Below are 27,870 nucleotides of genomic sequence, written 5' to 3' on the forward strand. Positions count from 1 at the left end.
AAGCAATCTTTGTATCACAAGATATTCAATTAGTAAGTTCACACAAAGATGTCAAGTCTCAAATATTTCAATCAACAAGATGTCTCAAGCATATAAGTATCAAATGATGTATATTCTTGGTTTGCAAAAGATGTGTAATCTTTGTATTCAGCAAATAATGTATAAGTGAATGAATATTACAACAAAATCACTATCACATAAACAAATATATTCTCAAAGTTATATCAAAATAAATACAACAAGATATTTGAAAATGTTTTGAAGAGATTTTCAATCCACAAACAAATACGAACTTCTCAAGTAATTGCAATGGATATGCAATACTCAGAAGTTTAATACAAGTCTTCTTAGGTGAGACTTATTAGGAAAGTCCCCTAAGAATACTTAGCTTTTGCTCTCAAGAAAATTATATCAAACAACTAGAGCAAGGAGAGCAAACCTATATGCACAACCACACTTAAACACACTTACCAAGATATTTTAGAAGTAAGATCTGGTAAGAATAAGTGTTGGAGGCTCAAAGATGAGTATTATGGGTTTTGGGATTTTCAGAGAATTTCTCCCAAATCCAATCTGCTAATCTCTTTCTAATCTTAGCAAATGATGGGCTATATATAGATATTGGAAGAATTATAGTCGTTAGGACATGTAGGGTATTATTAATATTGTTTAAGATCATTTTAACCCTAATTTACCCTATTTAAAAATATTTAACCGCGGTAAAAATTAGGGCAACCCGAGAGGTCCGGTCAACTAGAACCATTTCGGTCGACTAGAGTTCATATGATTCGGTCAACCAAGACATTTTTGAACTGATGGCTCGGTCAACCGAAAGTGGGCGATTTCCACTTTACTGAGGTTCAGTCGACCAGACAGTTGGGATTTCTCCTGAGGACCCTCGGTCGACTAGGTAGTTGGTATTCATTTTTGACTCAGTCGACCAGGTGGTCAATTTGTTGATCTGAGGGGGTTTCAGTCGACTGGGGGGTTTTGAACTACACTGGTTCGGTCGACCACGACCTTGGTCAACTGTTGACCCAAGCTAGTTTCGGTCGACCGGGGCAGAATGAACTACCTTGGCCGGTCGACTGAAAGTGCACCAAGTGTGCATTTCAATCCTGTTTTGAATCACACAAACCCTATTCAGGTGCCTAACATTCATAGGTGCAATGTGTGTGTCCTAGGGACATTTATGTTTAATTAAAAGACACCGAAAAAGTCCGGTGTCCGTCGACCGAAGGGTAAACCTTAAGGTCATTTTGATTTTGAGCATTATGAGCTTATGTATTAAAACATGCATGTGGGGTGTGTGATTATTACAACCCAAAGACCCTAATTACTATTACAGACCTTTGAATAAATATGACATACAATACAAATAAAAATTAGGTCTTCAAGCTTTACTTGCCTTGTGCTCATCTCGATCTTAACAATCATAGTTCCTGCACAAAACCTCAAACACCCATTAGATATAATGAGTATTTGTCATAATCAAAACCGACCGTGACCAATAAGGTCAACATTCTCCTCCTTTTTTATGATGACAAATACTATTGGCAAAAATGTAGGGTTAAGCCCAAGAAGGCTCCCTCTCACAATATGCATCCAATTTATTTTAAAACACAAGTCCTTTTACCCATTATTTTTGCCTCTTTCCATCTCCCCCTTTTGGCAACAGTAAAAAGGGTCATTTGAGTTAAAATCCTAGGCAATGGGTAAGTATTACAGTTATACAAGAAGAATTTAGGAAAGATTTAGAAAATTTTCGGCAGAGTGTCGTTTGTAAATCATACTTTCCAAAAGAAAACCTGTATAAGTGTAACCTGTTTGAGTTTAAGTATATCCTAGCAGTTTACCCACCACTACTCAAATAGTTCAGTATAGTCCAATTAAGCAAATTAAATATCAATATGAACATGGAGTGGACAATTTGTGCATCACAAATGATTATCAATACAAGCATGCGATAGAAATATGAACTGTGCACACAATCAATAATCACCTTTCACAAGGTCTAAAGCAATGAGATAAGATAATCATTAGTATCAGTTGCTAAGACTTGGAAAGTTCCCAAGAGAGAGCTCCCCCTAAATTTATGCTAGTTATGAAACAATCACTTTAAATGTATATATATGCACAATCGACTCCAAGGAATGTAATATGTAAATGAATTAACTGTTGACATATTTAGATTTTGTGCACACAAAAGAGGATTGTTTTAGTCATTTGGGAAAATGTTTGTAGACAATTCAGTAGCATGTCGACTATAAACAGGACATTTCCCAAAATTTTACCTGCACAAAAATGATTCTAAAACAAGCAGCATCACAGGAGTAAGGCACGCGAGAACCTATCATCTACCAACAGGCAATTCTCATCAACTACATTCGCCATGCAGGAGGCATTCTATACTATTCATGCATTTCAATAGAATAATCTTTAACCACAAGCACATACATGTCAAGGTACTGCTAATATATATCATAATCAAATAGGGTAGTATATCATGATATCTGCATGAGAATACAAAATAAAAGTAAAAGCTGTTTTTATTTAGTACAGACTAGATGATATATAATAAAATAAAATGAATCAAAGCCACGCAATCTGATCTGTAGACTACTCCGGAGTTTAAAACTCCCCTCCATCATCTCCTCCATCACCACCATCACCGGCATGAAATTCAAAGTCAATGGTCATCTTGTCTCTCTCATCCTGCATCTCCTGAATACGGTCGTTCAGCTCACTGAAGCTGACTGTCATGGACCTCTCTAAATCTATAAAGCGACTGGCAGTAGAGATGGAGAACTACTGGAACTCCTCACGAAGTGTAGTGGATGATGATGTCAAGTCTCGCAGGTCTTCTTGGACTGATCCTCGAAACTGTATGAATGAGTCAGACAAACTAGTGATTGCAGCCATAAGATCCACGTTTGATGGCTGCGGAGGCTGTGGTGGCTCCTGTGGGGCCTCTTCCTGCGCTGCTGCTCCCCTAGAGGGCACCTAGATGTTCTCAACAAGCTCGTACCCCATCAGTCTCAAGGTCACGCCATAGAAGATATCAGCAGGTCGTCTCCTCTTCAGTGAAGCCACATTTGAGTGTGTGACTCCAATATTTATAAATAGCTTGTTCAGGATGCCCCCATACAGCATTATAATACCGTGGCCAATCATTTTGGCCATCATCCATCGGATTATTAGGCTAGTCAGATCCAATTTCTTCCAGGAAAACAGACACCACATAATAAAATAGTCCAAAAATGACATGTGCACTCTAGACCCTGCCTTAAGCAAGACATTGTACGTGATCAGGTGGTGCACAACCTTAGCCTCTAATGTGAACTGTCTGTACTGTGGGAGATGATTTTGGCTGGCCGTGCCTGGGTTAGATAGGGTCAAGTTCGCAAATGTGGCGACTGTGAATTCCTGTTCGAAGATCTAGGAATTTACCACATCTGGGCACTCGAAGTCTCCACGGTCAATATCAAGGACATCTGAGATGTACTGTGTGTCAAAACGTACATCTGTCCTCAATACACGGGAGAAGTACCCGTTTTCATCATTACCCAAATTAGCGTAAAACACTCTAACGTACGTTGGGTAGTGACCCCCAGGCTGATAGGAAATAAACGTTTTCCAACCTTGATACTCGAACATGTCCATTATGTTGCTAAAGTACTGATTCATGAAGTCCAGATCTAAGATCTTACCTAATATTGCCTCCTTGGGACGAAACTCCTGTATGTATCTGACCTTGCACCGTTCTGAAAGGAAGTACTCATCCTCAGCGTGTGCAATATTGTGGGCTTCAATGTGTGCCATGACTGCAAGGATGTGAGGCTTGGTAACAAGGTTTGCTTGGAAATAGTAGGAAGGGGTGAAGGATCTCTCAATATTTTCGCGCAAATAAGCTTCAAATGAAGAAAAAGTATATATATATATATATCGCAGCTCGGTCAACAAGAAGTAGATACGGTCGACCGACGATTGAACTTCCCCATGCACCAACACTGTTCGATCGACCGAGGAGAAAATGAACTGAGATGGCGGTCGACCGAGAGGGAGCACTATAACCATGTTCGGTCGACCAGGGGAAAATCAAAACTTTCGATCGACCGTGGGAATATGTTTACTAAGGTTCGGTCGACCGTGAGGGTCAAAGTCAACATGGTTTGGTCGACCAAGGGAAAATCGAAACTTTCGATCAACCGTGGGAATATGTTTACTAAGGTTCGGTCGACCATGAGGGTCAAAGTCAACATGATTCGGTCAACAGGGAGACTTTACTCATGCAATGCTTGGTCGACCGAGCATAGTGAATTTTCCCGATTTTGCCTAATTTTGATCCAAAGTTCTCCCTTAAGCTCAGATTTGATATGTTACAACATAAACATGATTCTTAGGGATTCTTGGTGAAGAGATATTACACAATTGAGGTACGTACCAAGAATTGACTTATTGAACGTAAATTACTTCCCTTTAAGTCCAAACTATTTCGACACTGAGCACAAAGGAGCTTGTGGCTTTTCTTAAACTATGCCCTTTGGTGATTGAAAAGTATCTTTCAGAGATAATGACTTAGAGGAGCAAGGATACAAACCAAGGAATGGGTGAAACCTCATGGAGTATGATCGTGGTTTGGTGAGGACTTCCTATGAATTGGATAAATCAAAATTAAAGGGTTTACAATTTAAAACTGAAAGGGAATACTTCCCTAGTGGATGCCCATAATTTTGATTAGGAATGATATCCTATAGCAAGCACTTATCGGATTAGGAATTTGTAACCACTAGTGCTTACACCTAGAGTGATGACTTCTACTTATTCAGAGCGTCAGGTTCAAGAATGGGTTTAGGATAATATGGTATATAGTGTGAGATGGATTCCCTAAACCACAGACTTTTACAATGGACAACAGTTGTTTAACTTTTGAGATTTTCATGTTAGCATGGGTTAAGCATTTGGAATTAAGTGCTAGGCATAGATGCCATGTCCATCTGGAAGTGGATAAAAGTCTTAGTATAACAAGATGGATGTGTATACTAAGAGTTTCATTTTAAGCAACAATCACTTCCCAATCTTACAGTAAACACAACCCTTAAACCTAGGAACAAAGGAAGGATAACTAGAATACAATTTCAATTTGAATCTGTTTTTCCTTAAGTCCTACGGGGTTTGCTTCACTGATTTTCCATTTCATTTTCTTTTCTAGGCCTCTGGCACTTCTAAGTAAGCAATTAAACCATATATGCCACACAGTTTTTCAAAATAAGCAGGTATTAAATATACGTAAAGGATTATGCTTATTTATTCCTTTTTTCTTCAGTGAGGCTAGACTATTAGTTCCATGTGAGCAACCTGAACCTTTTTTGAAAAGAGTTTTCTTTTTACGTCCGAAGGGATTTTTTAGGTTCTCTTTATCACTTGGGGATTTGAAAAACATTTCAGAATAATTTTTACTTTTTCTTTCTGAGCAAATGATTTTCAAAACCTTCTCCATCTTTCTCCTTTCTAGTGTGGCTCGATATTCCTTCAAATCATTTAAGTGCTTTGCCACCTTTCCATTTTCATCTTTCAAAAATGTTTTCTTCTTTGATATTTCAACTAGAATTCTATGCATTTTAAATGAAGTCTTTTCTAGTTTTCCATATGAAGGCATCTCATCAAATGATTCATCATATGATTTATCAAAATGAAAGACACATGAATCATTGCATTCATTCATACCGTCATCACCACAAGAAATATTTGAAGATTCATCACAAGATATATTATAGGAATCAACAGATGAATCATCACATGCAATATTAACAAAATTATTATGATATTCAACAGATGATCCAGCATTTGATACATCACATGAGCAATCAGATGATTCAACACAAGATTTTTTATAGTAAGCATCGCATGAACCATTTACAATATTATCAACAGATGATTCAGTATATAACCCATCACAACATTCATCACAAGAGCCATCAGACAAGCTAAAGTGAGAATCATATACCTCTTTGTTGATTTCTAGCTCAAGATTTACCTCCTCCTGATCATTTGAGCTTGGAGCATTCAGAGGAGTTACGATATCCTTCTCCTGGGACAGTCAACAAAAATATCAGATTCTAACGCAAGGTATAACATGTCCATGGCATTAGAATTAATCACATTAAAATCATTTTCATTTATTTGTGCACATCTTCCTTTAGCAGTCACAAGCCAGACCCTTTAGTCCATAGATTTCAAGTATATGGTCATTCTAACTTTCCACGTTGTGTTGTCGACACCACAAAATAATGGAGGACTGGAAAGTGACTGTCTCTCACCGAATGAGGATACACCAATGTGAGCCATTGCAATCTTTTTGCACAAATGTTTAAGTCAAGTGCAACAAGGCTCTAATACCAATTGTTAGAATTGGTGTATTCCCAAGAGGGGGGGTGAATTGGAATTTTAAACTTTCCTCCTATGTTGAACTAGATGTTAAAAGAATATTACAACCTAGGGTCTTTCTGTATAGTTCCAAATACGCCGATAAATATAATATATGAAAATTTAAATCAAGCATACCATTCACATAATAACATACACGTGCAATAAATATAAAGTGCAGAAATATAAACAAACACATGATATGTTATCGGGGTTCGACCAATTGTGCCTACATCCCCTCCTTTAACTCACAAGCCCGAGGATTCCACTAATAGCTCACTTAAGGGTGGAGCGGCACCGATTACAATCAGGTCAATTAGCACAGGGCTGACCTCAACCTTAACCAGGTCAATTAGCGGGGCTGACCTCAACCCGCACGCCTTAACAGGATGACGCACCTAGCTTTCCTAACTGGGTCTAAGCCAATCCGGGACTATTCCAAGGCTAGTCTCCCTCTTTAGGCCCGTGCTTGGAAATACAACAGATTTTGCAATCAAATGATATTGGTACAGTGATTATGCTTTCAAGTAAAGCAGATATGTACCCAAATATGCTCAGTCACAAACACCACAAGATGATTTAATATGTAAGCTCAGTGTGGTCCAATATTTCAACTCTCAGATGTATTTTCTATCAGTGTAATGTGTACGTGAGAGTGTTAGCCAAGCAATCCTTGTATCACAAGATATTCAACCAGTAAGTTCACACAAAGATGTCAAGTCTCAAATATTTCAATCAGCAGGATGTCTCAAGCATGTAAGTATCAAATGATGTATATGCTTGGTTTGCAAAAGATGTGTAATCTTTGTATTCAACAAATAATGTATGAGTGAATGAATGTTACAACAAAGATCACTATCACATACACAAATATCTTCTCAAAGTTATATCAAAATAAATACCACAAGATATTTGAAAATATTTTGAAGAGATTTTGCAATCCACAAACAAATACGAACGTCTCAAGTAATTGCAATGGATATGCAATACTCAGAAGTTTAATACAAGTCTTCTTAGGTGAGACTTATTAGGAAAGTCCCCTAAGAATACTTAGGTTTTGCTCTCAAGAAAATTATATCAAACAACTAGAGTAAGGAGAGCAAACCTATATGCACAACCAAACTTAAACACACTTACCAAGATATTTTAGAAGTAAGATCTGGTAAGAATAAGTGTTGGAGGCTCAAATATGAGTATTATGGGTTTTGGGATTTTCAGAGAATTTCTCCCCAATGCAATCTGCTAATCTCTTTTTAATCTTAGCAAATGATAGGCTATATATAGATATTGGAAGGATTATAGCCATTAGGACATGTAGGGTATTACTAATATTGTTTAAGATCATTTTAACCCTAATTAACCTTGTTTAAAAATATTTAACCACGGTAAAAATCAGGGCCACCCGAGAGGTCCAGTCCACCAGAACCATTTCGGTCGACCAGAGTTCATATGATTCGGTCAACCAGGACATTTTTTAACTGAGGGCTCAATCAACCAAAAGTGGGAGATTTCCACTTTACCGAGGTTCGGTCGACCAGGCCATTTTGAACTGAATGGTTCGGTCAACCAGACAGTTGGGATTTCTCCCGAGGACCCTCGGTCAACCAGGTAGTTAGTATTCATTTTTGGCTTGGTTGACCAGATGGTCAATTTGTTGAGCTCAAGGGGTTTCGGTCGACCGAGAGGTTTTGAACTACATTGGTTCAGTCGACCAGGACCTTGGTCAACTGTTGACCCAAGCCAGTTTCGATCAACCGAGGCAAAATGAACGACCTTGGCCGGTTGACCGAAAGTGCACCAAGTGTGCATTTCGGTCCTATTTTGAATCACAAAAACCCTATTTAGGTGCCTAACATTCATAGGTGCAATGTGTGTGTCCTAGGGTCATTTATGTCCAATTAAAAGACACTAAAAAATTCTGGTATAGGTCGACCGAAGGGTAAACCCTAAGGTCATTTTGATTTTGAGCATTATGAGCTTACGTATTAAAACATGCTTGTGGGGTGTGTGATTATTACAACCCAAAGACCCTAATTACTATTACAGACCTTTGAATAAATATGACATACAATACAAATAGAAATTAGGTCTTCAAGCTTTACTTACCTTGTGCCCATCTCAATCTTAACAATCATAATTCTTGCACAAATTCAAACACCCATTAGATATAATGAGTATTTGTCATAATCAAAACCGGGTGTGACCAATAAGGTTAACACATTCCTAAAAATTTGTCCCCGAAACTCATCAGCTTCACATCTACTTAATTTTTTCCACAAAAATTTCAAACATTAAAGCTTTTTGCCGACATGAAGACACTTACAATGAGACTTAAATCTATTTCGTACAAGTTGTTTCAATGTGCTCCACAATACATTCGGCTCTTTAACTTTTTAGTGTTGGGACAAGCATAGAGATAGTAACTTGAAACTTTGACCTTCACAGCAAGTAAATTATAATGAACATATTTTTAAATTATGGGAAGGCATAATAAACAATAATTATTAAATTTCACTCACACATATTAGCTAACAAAAGTGGAGACTATTCCATTAGTTTATCATACCATAAAAATAGGTTGAAGAATAAAATTCTAAAACATCATTTGGCCTAATAATATGAAACATCCAAAATGAAGGTTTGATCATCCAAAAGATGCCAAATCACAAACACTCAAGAATTGGCAGATCGAAAAAACTCATTAAAACTATGCAAGTGTATTTAGATTGGGGGATTGGTATTAAGAGAATTAATGAATTTAAATTCTACTCTTACAAGAAGGAAAAATTGTGAGGTTTCAAACCCACCAACAAGCCACCATGAAGTTGGAAGTTTCCAACTATAGAGAGCCATTTCCACCAAACCTCAAGGATTAGTTGATATTTTAATTCATATCTTAGAAGAAAGGAAAGAATCTACTTCTTATCCTGGTAAACATAGCTTAGTCCAATTCAATTAATTCATTTATAATTTTCTAAAAGTATGTTTTTTTTTAATCGCATTACTGACTCATTAATAGTGTGTGTCCATATGTAGAGTCATGAATTAAAAATTAAATGTTAAACCTGAACATCCCTATTTTTTTTAGCATTCCAAAAATCATTGAACCTACATATTGCACATTCAAAGTTCATATAATTCAATGTCAATCTCCATTCCAAGGTTCTAGCAATACCTCGTGTTATGATAAAAATAAGATTGATGATTTCAAAAAAATATTGAAAATCTAGCAACATCTTTTGTTTTATGGACATTCCATATTTCTTAACCTATAAAAATTTAGAAAATTTTCTTATATGCAAGTTATAATATTCAGTCGCATATATAATCAATGACCATAATCCAAACACTATCAAATCATGAAATAGTTATCAACTACCAAAATTTTGATATCATTACTACTATTTTAAGAAAATGCATATGTTTTTTAACCTAGAAAAATGTAAGTTTGACTTAATACAATTAAAGAAAAACATCCATACACAAATTACAATTTGGATAATTCAATGAACTTCTTCATAATTCACCAACACCAAATATGCAAAATCTTTAGCAATCACTTTTCATTGTCTTTCAATGTGACTATATAATAATTTGAAATCATGAAAAATAATAAACTAACAAACCAAGAAAAAAATTTCTTTTGATGGCAAGAAGACATGAATAAAATTATGCTTCTAATCATTATATTACATATAGGCAAATGGATAGAAAAAATGTTGTAATAATGAACTAGAAATAGGATGCACAATGGAATAAATACGCAACAAGCAAATCAAACTCAACTAGAAAACATGAAATAACAAGCACAACAACAAGATGTACGTGGTTCGGAAAAGCCTACATCCACGGAAGCAATTGACACAAAAATTTCACTAAGAAATTTGAGAATACACAGTACACTTCATAAAAATCTCTCTCATATCTCATAATACCCTGAGATAAGGATAAATAGACTATCCTTCGGAGGTTTCCCTCCAATTACCCAACCACCCCAACGTTCAAATTCAAAATTTGAATTTCTTCTCCCAGCCCAAGCGCACTCATCGATGAGAACAAGGGATTGATCAATGAGTCCAAGAAGTCCACTCGCCGACTAGTCTATCCTCTCGTCGACAAGTCTTCTACTCTGATATTTTCTGACTCTCGGTATCTACTCGTCGACGAGCATAGGGCACTTGTCGACAAGTCCCTGCTGTTTTGCCTCTTTATGTTTTTCTTCCTTCTATGTTTGCGAGCTTCAAAGTATAAGAGCCACACCATAAACAACAATCCCCACCTTGGCGATTATATGCCCTTTAGGAGAACCCAAAAAACATATCTGACTACTCCACCTTGAACTCATAACGCTCGGTTGGGACCGCCTCCCTTTTAGCATTTGGAGACATGCACCAAGTCTAAGCAACACCACTTGAACTTGCCAATGGCAGGTTCAACTTCTACCATCAATCCTGATACAATTGTAGATGTAACACCCGAAAACTTCATCCTAGGCTTCCAATAAGACCTTCCCACAACAGTAAACAAAAAAACTGTTGCAAGTCTTATATCACCAAAACCCCCTGCATAGTCTTCAACAAAACTAACAACTGGCGGTCCACTCTGTTGCCAGCTGAAACACTCCATTACACAATCATGGAGGACCTTTGACATATCCCAGACATCATAGCCCGTCCTTGGGTACCAAACGGTAGACATTTCACAACGATTCTCAACAGAACCTCCCTGAGACAGCAAACAAAGTCTCCCTGCGGTTCCATCCACAAAGCCACCCTACGATAACACCAATCTCCCTGCAGCTCTGTCCATTCGAATCAGAAAACCAAGACCCATCTTGGTCGTACCCAACACGTTCATGTCAAAAATTTTCAACAGACTTTCCAACTGATTAGCCTCAATTAAAGCATTTCCAGCCAATAACATGTTATTCACATACAACAGATAGATCACTTCATACATCACTATCACCATCTTCCTAACTAGAAGCCTCACCAATTTATACTTGAATGGTGGTCTGATAGTGCACACCTCCGTGATCTTGCTGGTTTCCCAAGCTAAAACTCCCTGCAATATGACCAATGTCAACTTTGCCCTGAGTCTGTTGCTCTACCTGCATCACATGCCCATTCATACTGTGATACTGTTGACTTGAGATGGAACTCCCCACATTTTTTCCTTGAGTTCCTAACTCCACCTGAATAACATGATTTTTGCTACTACAGCTTTTGGCATTTGTTTCTTTTTCTTTATCTAAGTATGTTATCCCATAACTTTAACAACAAAATTCTTATCCTCGATCACCCGTTTGTTTGCTATAGGATCACCTAGCTTGCACCTACCTTTCTTATAACCCAAAAAGATGTACTATCTGGACAAAACACCAAGCCTAGATCCTCCATCACTAGAATAGTACACCAGTGGACATCCACTCACAACCAAGAAGTCTATCGCAAAACCTGCCCACAATTCACTTGCAACTTTCCCATCTAGTATATAATTAATTTTATATATTATAAAATTATGTTCCTAACTTTCACTTGCAGCTCTATCAGACGTTGCAATGGCAGGAACTTCATCTTCAGCTACTGCATCTCCACTAGCACTTCATATACGTCCACCAACATTCACAAAAGGAAAGCTAAACAGCACAAACTATACATTGTGAAAGTTCAAGATGAGTGCTATTCTGGATTCATATCAACTACTTGATATAGCTCAAGGTATGGATCTAGAACCGATTGGCATACCTGATCCCACAAATCCTAAGGTTATCATCCTTTTAGATGCTGCCCTCGTCAAAGCTTGGAAGAGGAGAATGCAGATGCACTTTATGCTATTGTCACAAGTGTATCTGATTCTGTACTTATGTTGATCCAGCATACATCCAAGGCTGCATATGCTTGGAATGGTCTGAAGAATCAATATGAAACAAGGAAACAAACACACATTCAGAAGTTGGAGAATCAACTTGCTGCAGAAAAGCTACATGAGGGAGAATTGGCAGAAGTATTCATCACCAGAATCAAAAATTTTGTGATCAGATGGGCAGTGGGCATACCAAAAACCAATGAGGAGTTAGCTCGAAGATGTATTCCAGTGCTGCCATCAAAATATGACAGTCTGGTAACTGCTCTTAACACACAGATTAGAACTCATGCACTAACCTTTGAATAATTATGTGCCTTACTGCTAAAGGAGGAGATGAGGCTAAGAACTAGAGAAAATGAAAGCAATAGTGCTTTCACCGTGCAGATCAAAGGCAAGCACAATAATGTTGAAAAGAAGAAGGGAAAGAACAAGAAGATATTTTTTGGTACGTGCTACTACTGCAACAAAAAGGGGCATGCAGCCAAGGATTGCAGAAAGCATATCCATGATGAAAAGAACGGAACGTTGAAGCCTATGTGGAATGTCAGACGGGTAGCAAATTGTGTTGAACTAGAATTAGATCCTTTCATGGTTACAGAAGAAATGTGCTCAACTGCTCAAACAGTATGACGAGATTGCTTATGGGTACTTGATAATGGAGCTTCCCAACACATGACCAGCAAAAAGGATTGGTATGGTTCCCTTAAACCTCTACATGAACCTATGAATGTGATTGTTGGAAATAATGCAGAGTGTCCAGTAGAGGACACTGGATCAATTTCCTTAAAAACCACGAATGGCCAAGGTAAAAATCATTCATATGTCCTTTATGTTCCTAAAATTAAGAGGAATCTTTTATTTGTAGTTTCTATTACTGACTGTGACTATTGTCGCGACGTCTCGGGAGCGCGTGTGCCCCGGGCGGCGAAATTAAAATCAATTTGAATTTTCAATTAAAAAGATGAAAGTGTTGGAGTCGCCACTAACCTTTTAGTGTGGTTAGAACACATGATTACTAGCCCGTTAGGGGTAGAGTGGGTCTATGTTACCAGAATTAGGCTCGAGAGTTCGGTTACGCGAGGGGAAGGTATAAGCACCCCCTACGCGCCCGTTCTTACGAACGGTACCTAATTAATTTGAAATTATCCCTAAGTTAATCTAATAAGTTTTTAAATTACTCTTTTTTATGAATTTATAAATACCTATAAAAAAAATAAATATATACATATATTCCCTCGGAGCTTAGGGTACGTGAGGCCCAAAGGCTCATACCCCCCGCAATAAAATCATAGGGATATACCCACACAAAAATACTTACTAAAATAATACCAAAATATTATAAATAATAGATATCTCAATACAAAATATAAACATAGGATATAGTTGAGAAGTCCATAAATATGTGAAGGTAATATCCCTAACATATTATAATGATAATATATTACCTGTAATAATAATACTACTATAATAATAACACGTATATATCTCATAATATTAATAACACATAAATACCAATATGATATTATAATACCACTTTAATATATATATACATCATAACATGTAAATATTAATACTATACCATAATAATACTACTAGACTAATAATACATATATGTCATAATTTCACTAACTATACAATATGATAATAATATATCTTAACAAATAAAAACCCTAACTATAAATAACAAAATTTTAACATAACTCTAATAAAACCCTATTAATATTGACAATAAAGGAAACATGACAATAAATCAAACCCTAAAAGTTAAATATAAACAAACATGGAAACAAATAAGACGAAATTATGGCATTTATACAAATCCAAAAATAAATATACAATGATATGGAAATAATTAAACCCTAAAAAATTCAACATGCAATAAAATGGAAATAAATCAAAAATCCTAAAAAATATGTACTAATAATTTGGAAACATAACAAACCCTAAAGTTAAAATGTGATAATAATATGGAAACACTCATAACCCTAAAATTAATAAACGGTCTATATAGAGGCAATCAAATCCTAAAAATATTAATAACATGCTAATTATAGTAACGATGATAATAACAATAATAAACAATAACATAAACAATGTACTTAATACTACCAATAATGTACAAAAAATATAATATTTATACTAACACAATTCATCTAATAGTTATACTAATAAATTAACAATGATATAACCAATACTAGTATACAAACCAATAATAATATTAACAATGCCAATAATAACATTATTACTTTCAGTGCTATACAAACAATATAATATTAACACTAACATAATAATAATATTGTGAAATAATAATATCATAACATTACTGTTGATAATAACACACAAATAATAACATAATATTGCTAATAATCATATACAGAGAATAATAATATTTAATATGATCAATATAAAAGAAAATATATATACCTATTAACACTAACAGTAATATATATATATATATGTATGTATATATGTGCATAATATAAAAGAAAATATATATATACATATTAACACTAACAGTAATATATATGTATATTTATATATATGTATATATATGCATAATATAAAAGAAAATATATAGATACATATTAACACTAACAGTAATATATATGTATATTTATGTGTGCTGTGTGTACAACAGTGTGCGTGAGTGTGTGCAGAGAGCAGGGAGACTCACAGGGGCGGCTCACGGCTGGGCGGTCGTGAGGGGTGACCAGAAAGAGGGTGGCCGGAGCTCGTGGGTGTTGAGGCGATGATGACGGAAACGGCGAGTGGTGGGCGGCGTCGGCGACGACGCCAGTTGCTGGAACAGGGGCTGGCCGAGGAGTTGCTGGACGAAGGCTGTACTTGCAGCGGTGACAGCGAGTGGAGAGTTGCAGAGGGTCTCCGGGGATTCTTCGGGTTGATGGCTACTGTGGCCGGAGTTGGAAGGTTCTCGGTGGCAGTGAGTACAGTGGCTGGAATAGGGAGTTGCTGGGGAAGCCTTCGTCTGGCTAGTGCAGGGGAGAGTGGTCGGGGCCTTGTTCTGGTGATGCAGAGAAGCAGAGGAGGGCCTGGAGCAGAGGTGGTTGCAGCAGTCAGGAGTTGGTGCGACGCAGGGGTGGCTGGCCTCGGCTGTGAGTGGTCCGGCTGTTGGTGGTGATTGCCGAAGGTTGGGCTGTCCTCCCGGAAGGCCGTGAGAAAGATATGGAGGAAGGGCTGTGCTGGTGTAGACTGGAGCCGGGGAGAGTCCCCGGGTGGAAGGAGAAGAAGAAGAATAGGAAAAAGATGATTTTTTTTTTTTTGGTGTTTTTGGCTCTCCGGCTGTGCTGTGAGCGCTCCGCCCCCTGGGAGAGAATAAGAGTTGTCTCCTTATATAAAAAGTTTTTTGAAAACCCTAAAGAAAAAATTCCTTTCTTGATTTTATTTTATTTGATTTTTTATGCTTTTGGTAATAATGAAAAAGGAAATAATATTAATAATAATAATAATAATTATAGTAATAACATTCATAAGGTAATAATAGTAATAAATAATAATAATACTACTACTAATAGTAAATAATAATAAATAATTATAGTAAAAATAAAAATAAAGACAAAAATAATAATAATAATCATAATAATATTAATATTAATAAATAAAGTAATAATACTATTATTAAAAGTAATAAATAATAATAATAATGATAACATTACCAAAAATAATAAAAATAATAATAATAATAATAATAATAAATAATAATAAATAAATAATAATAATAAATAATATATCAAAAATAATAAAATAAATGAAAAATAAAAGTAATTATAGTAAAGTAAAAATAAAATAAAGATAATAAACGTACTAGTAATAATAATAAAAAATGAAAAATAATGATAATAATGATAATAAAAACACAAGCAAAATAATAGTAAAGTACTAATAATATAGGAAAATAATAATAATAAAATAATAATAATCATAATAATAATAATAATAATAATAATAATAATAATAATAATAATAATAATAATAATAATAAGAAAATAATAAGAGGAGACCCCTTGTTCTATTTGGTTAGGGCAAAAATAGGGTGTCTACAGCTATGAAGTACGATTTATGAAAATAAAAGTTGAGATCATTGAGAGCAATGGCAGAATTATGGCCGAAGGTATTCGAAAGAATAACTTGTATGAGTTAGCGGCACTTGCCGCAACAACTAGAAATACAACAAGCAGACTTTGACATGAAAGTTTTGGACACATCTCTTATGCTGTTTTGAAGGAGATGCAGAGAAAGGAAATGATGGTTGATCTGCCTGTATTAGTTGATACTGCAGAGCCTTGTGAAGCTTGCATGCTAGGCAAGCAACATCGTACGTCATTTCCACAAGAAAGCAACAAAAAATCAAAGCTTCCTCTAGAGCTAGTACATGCAGATCTCTATGGTAAAATGACTACTCCTGTACTAGGAGGATCTTTCTATTTTATGCTGTTAGTCAACGATTTTAGCATAAAGATGTGGGTGTACTTTCTTCGTGATAATTCTTAGGCTTTTGTAAATTTCAAAGTGTGGCATAAACTTGTTGAAAATGAGATAGGTTTGCAATTAAAGAAACTTCGAACAGATCGAGGTGGCGAGTTCCCATTAGGGGAGTTCAACAATTATTGTAGTGCATTTGACATCAAGCGCCAATTGTCGACAACAAAAACTCCACAACAGAATGGCGTTGTGGAATGGAAAAATTGCACTGTGATGGAGATGGCCAGAGCAATGATGAAGTACAAGACCTTCCAAAATCATTTTGGGCAGAAGTTGTTAATACAACTGTGTATATCCTCAACTAATGCTTCACTAAAGCTTTAGGGAACAAAATACCTCACAAGGCTTACTCTGGTAAGAAACCCTTCATTTCTCATCTTAGAAAATTTGGTTGCAGATGTTTTGTGCATGTTCCAGATGACTATCTAAGGAACTTAGACGACAAGAGTCGAAAGTGCATCTTCTTGGGATACAGTACAAAATCGAAGGCATATCGTATGTATGATGTAGAGGCAAAGAAGATCATCACAAGCCGAGATGTGATATTTGATGAAGGACCACACTTAGTGGGAGATAGAGATCGGCCTACTTTATCATCAATCGGTAAAGTAACCCACCATGTGCCTCACTCAGAGCAGCAGATTGAGGTAAATGATGAAGAAATCCAAAACTAGTCTGTTGTACCAATAGCACCTATTCAGAAGCCACACCCTAGGTGGGTACAGTAGCTCTTTTACGAAGGCAATCTAGAACCTGTGAATCAAAGTTCACAACCTGATGGACATCAAAGGTCGAAGAGAATAGAGGAACAACAACGATCAACAGAACACTTGGTAAATATGGCCTTAATGGCTGATATAATTAGTAAAGTTTAGGAACCAAGTAGCCTAGATGAAGCGATGGTTGATCCAAAGTGGAGAATGGCTATGGAAGCTGAATATGAAAGTATCACGAAAAATGATACTTGGGAGATTGTGGATCTGGCTATGGAAGCTGAACATGAAAGTATCATGAAAAATGATACTTGGGAGATTGTGGATCATCCCCCTCATAGGAAGGTAATCGGCATGAAGTGGATATGGAAGGTAAAATATAAAGCTGATGGTACTTTAGAGAAGTACAAAGAACACCTAGTTGCACAAGGATTTTCTCAGGTGGAAGGTTTTGATGTTACTGAAACCTTTACACCAACAGCTTGCATGGAAACAATCCATCTGGTTTTGGCTACTACTACAAACAGAATCTAGGTGCTATTTCATATGGACGTGAAGTTTGCATTCCTCAATGGTCATCTTAAAGAGGAGGTTTATGTGATGCAACCACCTGGATTTGAATTGCCAAATTCAGACAACAAAGTGTGCAGGTTGAAAAAAGCCTTGTATGGGCTGAAACAAGGCCCCAGAGGTTGGTACCTGAGGATTGATTCTTTCTTCACCAAATATGGATTTTGAAGAAGTACCTCTGATGCAAATTTATATGTACTGAAGGAGAATGAGATGTATGTAATAATTATACTATATGTAGATGATCTTGTGCTTACAGGTGACCACGAGGAGAAGATCAACAACATCCGTGAAGACCTATGCTCAAAATTCGAGATGACGGACTTGGAGCTACTCCACTTCTTTTTAGGCATTGAAGTGTGGTAGCATCCAGGAGAAATCTTTATTTCTTAGCAACAATATGCTCAATAGTTATTGAAGGCATTTGGGATGATAGAATGCGCTCCAGTGGTTACTCCAATGGAGGTAAACATTAAGCTCTCCATTGAAGATCCCTCTCCACTTGTTGATACAAAGAGGTACAGAAGCCTAATTGGGAGTTTGGTGTACCTGTGCAACACAAGGCCTGATATCATTTTTGTAGTTGATATTCTGAGTAGATTTGCAAATAAACCATGAGAAATTCATTGGAAGGCTAGAATGAGAGTCCTCAAGTATATAAAAGGCACTCCTCATTTTGGCATCTCTTATACATTAGGGAACTCCCTAATTGGATATTGTGACTCTGATTGGGCAAGAGATAATGATTCTAAAAAGTCAGTTTCTGGATGTTGTTTTCTCTTTGGGAATGGAATTATCTCATGGAAAAGCAACAAGCAGCCAACAGTGTCGCTATCATCCACAAAAGCTAAGTACAAGTCAGCTTGTCTCACCTCATGGGAAGCTATCTGGATAAGAAGACTTCTTAATGATATTGGGATAACGATAAATGTTGCAACTCTAATTCACTATGACAATCAAAGTTGCATAGCTATCAATAAGAACCCAATGTTCCATACAAGAACCAAGCACATTGAGATTCATTATCACTACATACGAGAGCTCAATGAGGATGAGGTTGTTGAGATGGAGTATTTCCCAACAGAAGATAATCATGCAGATATCTTCACCAAAGCATTAGGTAGTTCCAACTTCCAGATGCATCGGGATGCTCTTGGTGTTGGTTCAAGAGCATAGGTAGACATTGAAGAGGGGTGTTGGTGTATATGTGTGCAATGCCCACCTCCCACGAGTTAATTGGCATACTTACCTGACGTATGGTTTAGATGAGGTCGAAGTGGTAAACCACAATGGTACTAGGAAAACAGAAGACGTTCCCCTCTGAGACATGAGGGTTCAGGGGCAGCGCCCCTGGTGGGGCGGTATGGGGGGCTACGCCCCCCGAGACAATATGGCCTATCCAATGTGAATGGTGGACACGGTATGTCAAAGACGGCCACTGATTTCAAAGATAGCCACTAATGTCAAAATGGCCACTAATGTCAAAGTCGGCCAATAATGTCAAAGTGGGTCATGGTAAGTGAGCTACCACCACCTACCATGGTAGGTGAGCCACCCATGTGCTTCTTCCACGGACCAAAGGCTATAAATAAGACCCCTCCTCCCACCGGAGCACTACACACATCTCGACTGCAAGATTGTGTCCTCTTTTATTTTTCTATTTGTTGTCCTTTCGCCATTGAAGCTCATTTAGTGAATGCATGGTTAGACAGATTTTTGTAATCTGATTGTTGTAATAAAACTTTGTGTTGTCTCTTCAATCATTTCTTCAAAACAGATATTGGTGTTGTAATTCTACACAAGGTTCATAAGGAGATACTCGTTGGTGTTTTTTTTCACTAGAATACTCAACTTCAAACATGAGGAGACTAACATCGATTAGGCCTTAGATCTTTTGCCTTTGAATAATGAAATTTTCAATAGCATGGTTAAGGGCACCCATATGATACTTGCTGAAGGCCTTTGGATTATGCCACCAAGATGGATGTTATGACTTCAACAAGATAGGTACCAGTTTCTCTAAGTAACTACCTTTATATGAAGCTCTAAAGAGGGAAAGGCAACGTTGCGAATAATTGGCGAGATTTTATACCTTTAGGGGCATCACCCAATTTTACTATAACAATGAAAGGATGAATTATACTAGAGTCGATGATGTTGGCAACATATCTCTTCCCTTTTATTGTAGTAATGAGTTTTGATAGAGTCTTCTCGATGGCATCAACTCTTTTTCTAAGGTCAGCTATACCGTGCTAAAGGATAACACAAGTCGACCATTAAACTTATAACAGCAGAAGGGATAATGTATGAAAGGTAAGCATTGAAATTGATGGGCCATTTTAACACAACCCAATGTTCAAATGGAGTCTTTTCAATACTTTTCATCCTTCCCTCTATATTGTCTGCCTCCATCGAGTGATCACTAGCTATTTGTATTAAGTATTCATCTCCATACTCTATCATGTTTGTAGATGAGCTCTCAGTTTCTATTGGTGGGTTGATCTTCACATTGGGTTCCCTCATTGTCCATTTCAAATTATAGTACTCTGACATCTCACACATCCTATATTTGGTTCTTCAATGCTATACACTTCTCTATAGAATGGCCAGGGGTATTCATATGAAAATTGTAAGATACCTTAGGGTTATACCACTTTGAATACGGGTGTATGGTAAATGGCCTTGGAAGAATCTTTCCTTGGGAAACTATTGACAGCATAATTCTGATGCTAGCATAGGCAATATGCTGAACATCCTTTTTTGTTTGAGGAATCGGTTAGTTGATGTTGGATTAGGATTTAGCATCTCAAATGTCAAGCTGGAAGATCTTGTTTGGTGGGTTCTAGGTTGTTGTTTTGCCATCCTTGTCAAGCAGGACACAGGTCTAAATGCCATAAGATGTAGTGGAGGAACATATGGTTGAGGAGCATATAGGACTTGGAAGTAATTGATAGGCTGGGTACAAATTTGATAAATCAATTATTGCATTTCTCCTACCATCCTACTACCATGAATTATTGTGCCGACGTCTACAACCTTATTTTCAAATATTGGTCCCTTCTCGGGGATCATTGCACTTCTAGCTTAGTCAAATTCGGCTAGTGTAGGATAACCATCTTGATCAATGTTGCCAAATCTTCTAATATTCTCTCCAATGATTCAAACTGCCTATCACCATAAGAATTCTCATTCTAATTGATTATGGTAGATTCATACTTCTAGACTTGGTTTGGTGAAGTTTAGAGTCATAAGTGATGGAATGATGCTTCCAAAGATTTGGAAGGACCAAAGGAGAGAAAAGCATACAACACAATATACAAATAGGTCAAGTCAAACTTAGTCAACATATGAATATTAACAACAAAAAATACAAAAATTAGGAAGTTATTGCACTGATGGAATCACATTATGCCTCAAATTTATGAATATATAGTCCACGCAAAGGCTTTTAGCATATAAGGATCACATTACTCTTATCTCATAAAACTGAATTAGAGGTGAGACCTTGTGGAGGTTTCACTACTAAGGCTATTGTATCACCAATTTGTTAAGTCATGATATGACCTCAAAGTGTAATGACTTCATAAGTTAATAATGATATGAGTAACTCTTAGTGCCCTAGCAAGATATGGTTATACGTGATACACAAGGTCACTAATGAAGGTTCTATCTTAGGGTAAGATGGATACAAGGATACTAATGCAGAGTTCCAACTTTGTTTGAAGTTTTAAAGGCTCCTAAACTATCCTTACTATAGCCAATATTGGTTAACAAGGCTCCTAATCCTCACCCATTATAGGCTTCAAGTGGAAAGGGTTTGGTTTGAGTGGGGGGGGGGGGGGGTTTACAAGATATATGTCGAGGATGGGGCCCTACGGATGCCTCACTACTTCATCCCTCTCCTTAGTAGGTAGAAATCCAAGTATAGAACTTATGTAGTGTTAATAAACAATGAGTAGTAGCTAATACAATCGATATAAAAGGAGTAAAAGAAAGGAATAGCAATTCATACAACAACTTATGTAACCAAACACACCATCAAATAAAGACAACAAAGCATAGAAGAACCAGCAACCCAAAGATTCCAAGGCACAACTATAAAGAAATACAAACAAACAAAAGAAGGCAACACACGTACAAAAAGCAGTTGGACTCTTTAACTATCCCAAACGAAATCACCAAGCTATCGACACTAGATTTTGTCTAAGGGTGTTGATGATGGGATTTGCATGGAGATCTCCAAACAAAAAAATCTCTAATTTTAAAAACCAAAGATTGGAAAATGGAGTCATCGGCTTATTTTTTTTATTAAAAAAAAGGGGGAAATGAAGAAAAACCCTTAAGAGGTCTAAGAATAAGAGAAATGGGTTCAAGAGTATAGTTGTATGTAGACAAGGTGGTTGACTAAGTAAAATAAGTCAACTAGCACCCCACCAACACTTGTTCTAAGAACAATTACCACTAAATGTGTGCGTGTATATAACGAAAACAAATAGAAAAAGATAGAATTCCCTTTTTAATCCTCTGATGAAAGATCACCGTCAAATAGTTCACATAATAGGGTTATTAACCCTAATACACTCTTACCATGAGAAGAGTGGCCTTAAGAAATCCTAAATTTGAAATTTAAAATATAGGAAGATGAGAATTGATTTGCTTGAAATTGATGGATATGACGACAACTAGATTTTGAAAATTAACAACTTCTAGAAAAATGGAAGGATTTGATTTGCAATTAATTAAAAGAAAAAAATATTTGAAAGAGGGTGTTTTATAATATTTGAAATCCACCGAAAAAGGCCCAAATTTCAGTTAAAAGCTTATTACTGAACTTACAAAGGCCCAAACAAGACTAGCAATAAAGATGTTAATTTGTGTAAAGCACTTACCATATGTTTGGAGAAGTGTTGGTTTTGTATTTGTATTGGATTTGGATAGGATGTAATATAAAATTGTATTAAAATTTGTTCAAATACACTCAAATCCAAATCTAAGGTCTGAAATTCATACTCCCAAACATAATAGTAATGTCATTCTCTTTGGGTCTTAATTGTTGACTCTTTCACCATTCTTTAGTTTCCAATTTGACAAACTTTAAGCCTAACTCTTTATTTTGAGTATCATAAGCTACGACTAGTTAAGAGTCATTAGCACATTCACTCTCAATTCGCCTTGAAATAAAAGGATATCAACATGACAACACCATCACATTCCATATTTATGTTTATATGTTCCTTTCGTAAATTTATCAAATAAGATCATTTTTTAACTAGAATCACTAAAGTTCAACGATGAATTCAAGCTTTAGCTTGAACTTGATTAGTACTTTTAATAGAAAATTTTCAAAAATTATATTTAAGCTCAGGTGTAAGCTTGAATTGAAGTCCAACTTGGTTAAAAAATTACTTGACAAGAAAAATTAATCACCGAGCTTGAGCATGCTAACACTTGGTTTGACTCAATACAAAGCCACTCATTACTTTAATGAACAAGATTTATCAACCTCAATTTAAACTCGACTAGAGCTTGAACTTAGTTAAAAATTTAATACAAGATTGAACATAGTAAAACTCAACTCTCCCGACGATGACGAAGTTAATTTCATCAAAGTATATGAGATGGTCGTGGAATGTTCTCTACATCCATTTACCATCTTCAATTTTTAAAATATAATGAAAGTGCACCTCTTTTCAATAAAGGAATAATTGAATACGACTAAACCACACAAAAAAAAAATTTTAAACATTTAGTAAACTAGTTAATTATATTCTTTTTTAAGCCTCATAAAGCTTTAGACCAAGATCATGTGGCTTTGAACATACTAGGCCTAATTCATCATCTTAAGCCTCATATTTTGCAAATGCAAACAATTAAAACATAAAAAGATTATATTCCTTAGTTTTTGGAAAAATGATAATAATAATAATGATTTTTTTTAATATTATTCATCAATGAGTAACCAAATGATATGACCCTTGTTACTTATTAAATAAAGAAAAATAAAATTGCTAATGGAATATAATAATAAAAACATTAAAAAATGAATTGTTTTTTAAAAAAACAAAGCTAAAAAAGACAACTTTCTCAATGTTGTGTAACTATTTTCTATGAAAACACTAGCAATATTGGAAATCTTACAATGGTAAAAAAATAATAATAATAATAATTTGTAAAAATTACAACAAATTTTATGATATTATTTTTTGTACAAACAAGATTGTGCTGAAATTTATAGTGATGAAGACATGCATGAATGGCTAATTTAAACATTAGAAGCAGCCAAAAATGTTTGGAGGATTTATATGATTAGATGTCTCAATAACTTTTCTAATTTGATTAGGCATTCCCAAAAATATTTTTTCACCAATGTCTTAATACTACATTTGGAGATACAAATTTTGGACCTTCAAAATTTAAATTTAGATAGATTTAAATAGAATTTAATATAATTTTACATTACATATTATAATTCTATAGTCCTACCTAAACATAGGAATAAGTACCAATTAGATTATAGTTTGTTCCCACAACATTAATAGGTAAACAATTATTACCCTTCTTCTTTATTTCTTACCCTCTCCATCAAACCCAACACATACCACCTTTCTCCCATCTTTTTTTTTTTTTGCAAACGCAGTGGCTCCACAGGCCTGCTGCAATTAATTATGAAAACTAATTAAAACTTTGAATCTTCAAAAGGCATGGATTCTATGCTCTAAAACCACCAAATACTCAAAAATCTAAACAATATCTAGGAATTCCAATTAGCATGTAAGAACAAGCTTGCATTTCTCAACTTGCTGGACAAAATTTATATTCTAGAGCTCCTAATAGTTTTAAGCTCAACTTCACAAAGGTTTACATAGTAATAAAGGAATAAAAAAATAAAACCAAAACTAGGCGAAGATACAAAAAAGGGTATACAAGTTCAAGCTCGCAAAATTTTGGAAAACTATCCCAATGAAACATCTACTCCTTCCATATATCCAAGTGTTTTGGGACTGGGCTGAGATCTTTCCCTTCTTCAAGCGATGTTAGTTATCCCAAAAACCAAAAACCCAAAAAAAAAAAACGGCCATGTATATGATCAAGCATGAGGCACATTTCCTGTACATAATCGAAACATTAGTGATGGCTGTACAACTCAAGCAAAAAGCACCACAAAAAATGCTCTCCCAACAAAGGAATTTTCAAATAATCCATTCAACACTTGGGGACCAACTTCTGCAGCATTGACGTCCCTTGGAAGGTCATCATTGGGTGATTCTTTCTGTAACGGTGCAGCTGCAAGACGAGATTTTACATCAAACTAGTTAAAATGTGCACCTCTTCAAAGTTTAGATCACTTTGAAAGGCACTCACCTCATCGAGTGGGAGCTTGTAGAAACCAAATCTTTTCGTCCAAATTGATTCTGCCTCATCCGCAGCTGGAAGCACAAGCTTCTTCACATTCAAAGATGCAAGCAGTCCCTCAATACAAGAGAACAGGCACTGAAAGTAACCCTACAAGAATAGTAATCAATATAAGCACCATCCTCAAGAAGACAGAAAAAAGAGTACTTTTTAATAATAGCAAAAACAAAAAGTCCAAATGAAATGATATTCAAAAGCAAAAGGATATATTATTAGGCTCACCAGTCCTTCATGATCCTTAAATGTTGCAACTAAAGGAAGCTCTGCCACCTCCAGTCCGAAAATGCGAAACAATCCAGCTGACACAACTAATGAGCTGCAAAGCAAGCACCAAATGTCAGTACTAAGACACATGACACTGGTGAACAAACCAAAATATACAACTAACAGAGACTACTCACTTTACAGTCAATACTGCACATAACATATTTCCTAGATCTAGGTCCCTCATGTTCCTTCTGCAAAAGAATTAGCAAAGTCATCCACATGCAGGTTGCATCATGTGCTCAATAATAGTGCGTAGACAAGAAAATATATGCTACTTAATAGTAACCAAAAGGTAGGAAGGCAATGAGTTAATAGAAAAATTAGAAAGTAAATGCTATTGCTCACCCATAAACCATATTTGGAATGAAGTCTCGGTTTGTTCCAACTTCAAGTATTGGATCAAATTGTTCCTAGGGCACAACAAGAATATGAAAACCAGTTAATAATAGGGTGCATATACAACTCTCCCAGAGAATCATTTAGGGAAAAATGTTAACAGCCCAGAAGCAGAAGAGCAACCAAAAAGGCTTTCAAACATCATTGCACAAATTGTTTATCGAAAACTTAACATAGAAAACTCAAAAGGCACAACAATTGCACATTTCTCAAGAATCTATTCACAAAAGTTCATATTCCTTAAACCAGATATTTCATACTGTGTGGGTGAGCATGCTCATCCATGAAGTGAATTAAGAAAAACAGGGGAGAGAGAAATTCCAAAGAAAAGTAACCAAATATCACTTCTGTTTTTGAAACTGTAACTGTGATAAGGCATTGCTTTAGGGGGGGAAAAAAAATAAGAATTCCAAAACAAAAACAAAAAATCAGCAGACATTCAGAAAGCACCATGAAAAAGGTGGCTGTATGTTCAAAGAAGGGATAAGGAGCAGAAGGAAATTCTGATTTCAAATGGATAAACGCCCCCAACATACAACAACCAAATGAACATATACCCTACAGTTTATGAAAACACATGATTTACACAATTAACCTGAAATAATGAATAAAAATACAAAACAAAGTTTATTACACGCAACCCAGTGTCCTAATTTCTGAGTCTAAGCCTAAAGTATGCTGAATAGGCATCATATTGGATGAGAATTGGATTATTGGATGGATAACCTTGACCCAATCTGGAGACCAATTTCAAAGAACAAATCCAAGGGATTGTTGGATCCTGAACCCAGATGTGTTTAATTAATTAGTTATTATGTGTGCGCGTGTAGTTTAATTAGTGTATTAGGCTAATGCGTATTTGGGTGTTCTACAGTAGATGTGTCTTATGAATTTATTTCTAATTTCTCGCATCTTTAGGGATTTCTATGTAATTCTTGTAATTTAGGATTTCTTATAGACACAGAGCAAATAAACAGAATCCCTTTTTTTTTTCATTTCTCTGTATTTTCTTTTATATTTTATTTTCTCTGAACCAAAAAATAAGTGTTTTCTCTGTATTTTCTTTAATATTAAATTTTTTCATTCCTTCCTACGTGATTTTCTAAAGCTAAGTGATAGGTTTGTGATGCAAAACTCTTTTTCTTTTGGTTCATCTTTATTCTACCCCCTCTTTCTTCTTCTTCTTTCCTATTCTTTCTGTTTCTCTCCCTTAATTTCCTTCTCTGTTTCTGTCAAAGTCACTGCCCTAGTGTGCCATAAAAAGGTAAATAGAACAGATCCTTGACCAAGGCAACGGTCTTATCTACCCAAATGACAAGCTAACATGCTGGGATGCAATTCCTAAACTAGAAAATCGCTAAAAGAAGTGCAGGGGATGCATATCCTATTGCCCTTCGAACATAACTCCTACAGAGGTGAGTCTGAAAACTCTTATTCTGCATTTGGGGGCATCCATTTTGGACCTTGGATTTGAATTTGGGCGGATTTGGACAAATTTCAATACAGTTTTATATTACATCTTATCCAAATCCAATACAACTCCAAATTTGAGGCCACTCCAAACATAGGGTTAATGACTACTCACATCCTGAAAATTAAGCCCAAAATTAGGGTACAAGCAAAACACTAATCCTTCGACACTCTCAAATCCTATGACACAGCACTATCACATGACAGATCACCTGCCCTGAAAACATCAGAATGATGTTTGACAACA

General features: G+C 35.9%; 1 protein-coding gene across 2 annotated transcripts in view; it reads right to left on the bottom strand.

Annotated features, from left to right (window-relative positions):
- Nucleotides 1–24,865: 24,865 nt before the first annotated feature.
- LOC131149343 (uncharacterized) overlaps nucleotides 24,866–27,870 on the bottom strand; it is a 38,312-nt gene continuing 35,307 nt past the window's right edge. For both annotated transcript variants that reach the window (XM_058099715.1, XM_058099714.1), the window contains exons 15-19: nucleotides 26,103–26,167; nucleotides 25,892–25,948; nucleotides 25,713–25,806; nucleotides 25,440–25,580; nucleotides 24,866–25,361 (exon numbers count right to left, since the gene is read on the bottom strand). In XM_058099715.1, coding sequence (XP_057955698.1) covers nucleotides 25,281–25,361; nucleotides 25,440–25,580; nucleotides 25,713–25,806; nucleotides 25,892–25,948; nucleotides 26,103–26,167 — 438 coding nt within the window. In that variant the 3' untranslated portion in view covers nucleotides 24,866–25,280. The remainder of the gene's footprint in view (nucleotides 25,362–25,439; nucleotides 25,581–25,712; nucleotides 25,807–25,891; nucleotides 25,949–26,102; nucleotides 26,168–27,870) is intronic.

This window comes from Malania oleifera, chromosome 2 (genome assembly GCF_029873635.1).
Source record: "Malania oleifera isolate guangnan ecotype guangnan chromosome 2, ASM2987363v1, whole genome shotgun sequence".
Classification (NCBI taxonomy): domain Eukaryota; kingdom Viridiplantae; phylum Streptophyta; class Magnoliopsida; order Santalales; family Ximeniaceae; genus Malania; species Malania oleifera.